Here is a 6,000-nt window from a genome sequence, read left to right on the forward strand (position 1 = left end):
AGTTCATATGCAAAACCCTCTAAATCCATCAGACGTCTTTTCTTGAAAATGAGCATTTTATATCAGGCTCCTATTAAATTCAGCAGTTTGATTTTATAGATAAGAAGGTTATTAGTTGGTGAATAAAATTGCTTTTTTTTTTTTTCAAAATATGACTTTAGACAATTCCTCGGATTTTAACAAGGTAGATTTTCTTTTGCATCAAAACCAGCTTTTTGGCAAAAACCTCTAAAACCACTTATTGGGACAAGGCACTGCAATTTTTTGAAAAATCACTAAAGATTCAATAAGAAATTAATTTACCAAACATAAAACACATTACACAAACCACCTAAAATTAAAAATAAATAAATCTGTCAAGTAAGTGGTGGTTCCTTCCACTGTGGCGAACCCTGATAAATGAGGGACTAAGATAAAGGAAAATGAATAAATGAAATCTGTCAAGTAAGTGCATTAAGTCAATAACAATAAACTTTATATTAATGTTTACACACTTCAAAAAAGTTTTTATCAGAATGTTATGTTCTCACACATACTTGATTATACACTACATTATTTAAATCTAACAATCTTTATGCACAATGTTTGCAATGTTTACATTGTTCTATTTGCATTCAATCTAAATCACAAGTATTAGAAATTACAATAGATTATGCCCACCGCTCTCATAACATGCTATGTGCAAAATGCCAATATTATAAAAATATTATCAAATTCAAAAAGTGTGGTGTACTGTATAGTTAAGTAGAACAGAGCAAAACATTGTGAAACAGTAATATCTGTGCAATGTCCATTTATTAAAAGCTTATGAGACGTAAGTAGTATAAAGTAGTAGCTTACATTAGCAAATAAAACACAAAGAACTGGGTAAAAAAGAAATGTCTCTCAGCCTTCTGTCATTCATGCATCCTCACCATACTCTGCTCAGAGACAAAAATGGACATATTCTGTATCATATAATATTTTGAGCTGAAACAAACACATTCTGGAGAGACCAAAGACTTATCTTACATCTTGTATTAACAGGGAACCCAAAGTAGAATGTTCTATAGAATGTGTGTGTGTGTGTGTGTGTGTGTGTGTGCGTGTGTGTGTGTGTTTATATGAGGCGCCATGTAGGATTTAAATCAAACTTTGCTTATCAACACACACATAAACACGTGCATATACACCTATAAATTACTCGCATATACACCTATACTTTTAGATGTTCAAAACAACATATATGAAACTTGTGTATGTACATATAAACTTGATGCTCGCATACACCCACACACACACGCACATACATCTAAACTCCATCTATGCAAACACACCGACACACGTGCACATACATATAAACTCCATCCATGCATATACACCCACATTAACACACACACATACATATATACTCCATCCACGCATACACACCCACATTAACACACGCACATACATATAAACTCCATCCATGCATACACACACACACATTAACACACGCACATACATATAAACTCCATCTATGCATACACACACATTAACACACGCACATACATATAAACTCGGTCCTTGTGCGCGCACACATACGCACATACATAAACTTTCTTGCATAAACACCCACCCACACACACACACACACACGCACATACAACTCCCAACATGCATAAACACCCGTTAAACAGTCGAGCAAACATCCAAAACAAGATACACAAACGTATACAAAGGTGATTTATATGTGGATGTGCGTTAACTTTTCAGTGTGAACGGAAGGCATTAAGTAATTTATAATTATATATATAATTACTTGTGTATATACATATATGCAAGTGATTTCATATGTGAGTGCGCATGAATTTTTCACTGTAAAAGGAAGATATTTCAGTATAACAGGAAGTTATCTCAGTTCATAAAAAAAAGTCATTTCAGTGTAAAAGTCACAGCCAAAACGAAATATATCATTATTTATAATTATAAGCATGTATCAGGTAATTTCAATTACCTGTGTTGTAGTGAAATCTATCCTATCTTCAAGCTTATGAAATATAAATAATGTAATTAATTGAGGTATTAGGTCTTTTGATTATTGAAAACATGACATGACTGCTCCAGCAAAATGTTTATTAAAAATCCTAAAATAGATGAAAGCAGAAGGTTTAATCAATACACGGTCACATATGAAGTATATAATATTATTTATTATTAGAATAAATACATTGTTGTCTAATATGATTTTCTGTATGGTGTCGCAATCCTTAATGGGTTATTTTGGGTCCACACTTCAGTCCAGAAGGTGGCAGGAATGCACATTGTTGGTTTGCCAGCTGCCATTAATCAGAAAATAAGATAAAGTAAGCTAACTGCCACGTTTCTCCATTTGAATGACCATGATGAACAGTGATAGCGTTACCTTACGGACGCAATTAACATTTTGCGAAATGTTCTTGCTTCACCGACTATAATTAGATCCATATCTAATTCAGTGGAGTCAAATGTGTCCCCTTCAGCTGAACTGCAAACAGAAACTGAATCTGAATTGCGCAATTTGTTTCGGCCATCAAGGCCCGCAGTTCAAGACTGCGGTCATGCCATCTGCGGTTCGGAGAGAGACGGTCACGCTATCTGTGCTTTAAATTGTAGTGCGCGTCTACTCTGTGTTTTACGGTAGATTAAAGACGCGTGTGTTTAATGCGCTGCAGCTGCTTGTTTCACTTTTATTCGCCTGATTATATCATCTTCATTGCAATTAACACAAATAAATAAAGCACCGACAAACGTCACGGCTATCAAGATCACTCTGAAATTCATGTTGATTTGCATGAGAAAAAATTACTTAATGCTTTCCGTTTGAACGGACATGCCTTCCGTTCACACTGAAAAGTTAACGCACATCCACATATAAATCACCTGCATATATGCACAACTTTTTATACGTTTGTGTATCTTGTTTTGAATGTTTGCGCAACTGTTTAACGGGTGTTTATGCATGTTGGGAGTTGTATGTGCGTGTGTGTGTGGGTGGGTGTTTATGCAAGGAAGTTTATGTATGTGCGTGTGTGTGCGCGCACAAGGACCGAGTTTATATGTATGTGCGTGTGTTAATGTGTGTGTATGCATAGATGGAGTTTATATGTATGTGCGTGTGTTAATGTGTGTGTGTATGCATGGATGTAGTTTATATGTATGTGCGTGTGTTAATGTGGGTGTGTATGCGTGGATGGAGTATATATGTATGTGTGTGTGTTAATGTGGGTGTATATGCATGGATGGAGTTTATATGTATGTGCACGTGTGTCGGTGTGTTTGCATAGATGGAGTTTATATGTGTGTGCGTGTGTGTGTGGGTGTATGCGAGCGTCAAGTTTATATGTATATACACAAGTTTTATATATGTTGTTTTGAACATCTAAAAGTATAGGTGTATATGCGAGTAATTTATAGGTGTATATGCACGTGTTTATGTGTGTGTTGATAAGCAAAGTTTGATTTAAATCCTACACTGCGCCTCATATGTTTATATATATATATATATATATATATATATATATATATATATATATATATATATATATATATATATATATATATATATTACACACACACGTTTTTTTAGGTTTGGAATATTATTTTTATAATTGCAAAATTAGAGCCTAAAAAATTACCATAATGGAGCATTATATTTAAAAGTTATTTTTGACCAATATTCCACATAAGAAGAGGAAATGGACTTGTCCCTGTGACCTGTGTCCCTGCTTTTCCTTGTTGTGATTTGTAGAAGAATTGTAAGAATTAAAATGTTTATCTCACAGTAAAAGAATGTGCATTTGTATAAATCTTCCAGAAAATTGTGCAATCTATGGACGTTTGAGCGATCTCTTACTATACTGTTATCCTATCAGCCAAAGCAACAAACAGACAAAAAAAAACTGCATTATATGGATTATATGAGTAAGCCAGACTATATCTTAAAAAAATCTAGTATCAACAAAGATATAAAGCAGAACAAATGAAAAATTAAACCAGATAAATACTTTTTTGATATATTATCTATTGTGATGTATTAACACAGTCATAAATTAGAGATTTTCACTGGTTTTGAGGATTTAATGAGTTAATGTGTGAAATGAGCAACGTTGCTGGTCATCATTTGACTCAAGGAAAACTCACAGGTTATAAGATAATAGAGGGCCCAAAGCCCATGCCTGATAGCTCTTCCAATAAAGCCCTGGAAGTGACACTGAAAACGCAAGCATGCTTTTTTTTTTTTTTTTGTCCAGGCAGTGAAACGTGGCTATTGTGAAGTATTAGCTAAGTGTTAAGTCATGCAAAATTAATGAGGGGGCACATGGTTTCAAAACAAAGACTGCATGCACACATGTTCATTGTCAGTCAGTTTGCATGATTATAAATACAAAGACAGGGCAATTAAAAAAAAAGTTTTTAAAGACAAATTTGATAAAAATGTATATTTTGCATTTGAGTGAGTTTGTTTCTGCTTGGTGCCAAGTCAGGTCTGACCCACATAGTCATTAGAGGCACACTCAGATCTTGTGCACAAAGAAGATTATTCCCCCAAACCCCTGCTAAACTTTCTCTCTCTGTGGTTACCAAGGTGATCTCTTTGACAACACTGTACCACACATATTCCAGGCATCTAATGTTTACCTCTTGCTTGCTGCCCCAAATATTTGTTTGATGAGATTAATTCATATTTAACGAGTGTGTAATTGGTGTAAAATAATGGACTATAAATAATAAAGGAGTAAAAATAATTTTATGGTAATTTCAGATTTAAGAAAATTACAGAAAAATATATTGTTTTCCAAAGAACATAAGCATTTTAGAATGAAGACATGTATCTGCTACTTTTTCCATGTAAGTAAAACATATTGTTTCTCCCCTCAAATATGTAAAATAGTAGTTTATTGTACAGCAGTAAATAAAAAGCTGAATAATGTTTGTAATGATAAATTATATGCCTTACACCATATACTCACCTTTGCTTATATACTTTTATCAGGGAATTTTATCATTAGTTATATCCTTATTTATTGTTTGTTTTCTGTTTCTTCTAAAATGAATTTGGCTTATGCATGAGAAATAAAAAAAATAACCTAATCACAAGGGAATGCAATGCAAGTGGAATAGAAAAGTCTCAAAATCTTGGAAAACCAAAGAATAAAAATAAAAGGAAAAAACTGTATTACCTGCATACGTCCATTTTGTTGCTGTGAAAAAGGAAACAGGGAATAAAATGTTCATTAAGCCTGATTTCTCAATTAAATAAATAAATAAATAAATAAATAAATAAATATCATCAGCATGCTTGGACCACTAGTAACACCAGAACAGTTTAATTCTTGTTGAATTAAATGTTGCTGAATTCATCTGTGTTTAGTTGTTATGGTAACCATAAAGGTTATTTATCAGGCTATGGATTAATAGAACATAAATAAATCTTACCACTTCCTGAGCACTCCACACACTTCAAAACGAAAGAAAAAGCCAAGGTTGTCCAGATATGATCCATGATTTTACTATTCTCCCCACACACAACATACACACACAATTTAAATCTTATTTAGACACACTTATAGGGATAAAAGGACAATTGAATGTAAAAATCACTTGCTGCTGGTCACTGAAAAATTGCAAGGAAAGCCTGGCTGCAGGGGTACTTTGGTGATAAATAGGGGGAGGGGGAGAGAGAGAGACAGAGAGAGAGAGACAGAGACTCAAAAGTAGTAATACTGACCCAACTGCACAGCCGAATTAAGAACACTTTGGGTCATGATGTCAGGAAACAATGGACACAAAAGCAGAGGATAAGTGAAAGAAGTTTATTAACTAAGATATAAACACCTTCGAAGGTGAGGTGCCAGACAACCAAACAAACTCAGAGAACTCCAAATTTCAAACTCCAAAGAACTTTAAGTGAGAGCGTGGAACAGTTTAGATAATTAACTTCATTTATTCATTCATTTTCCTTTGGCATGTCGGCTTGCTAATGGCTGCTGCATCTGGCCC

At 34.0% G+C, this 6,000-nt stretch overlaps 1 protein-coding gene across 1 annotated transcript in view; it reads right to left on the minus strand.

The window, feature by feature from the left end:
- ca14 (carbonic anhydrase XIV) overlaps positions 1-5,600 on the minus strand; it is a 44,138-nt gene extending 38,538 nt beyond the window's left edge. Inside the window, exons 1-2 of the mRNA XM_056475613.1 lie at positions 5,437-5,600; positions 5,181-5,201 (exon numbers count right to left, since the gene is read on the minus strand). Of these exons, the coding sequence (XP_056331588.1) occupies positions 5,181-5,201; positions 5,437-5,503 (88 nt within the window). The 5' untranslated portion in view covers positions 5,504-5,600. The remainder of the gene's footprint in view (positions 1-5,180; positions 5,202-5,436) is intronic.
- Positions 5,601-6,000: the final 400 nt, after the last annotated feature.

Source organism: Danio aesculapii, chromosome 16 (genome assembly GCF_903798145.1).
Source record: "Danio aesculapii chromosome 16, fDanAes4.1, whole genome shotgun sequence".
Classification (NCBI taxonomy): Eukaryota; Metazoa; Chordata; class Actinopteri; order Cypriniformes; family Danionidae; genus Danio; species Danio aesculapii.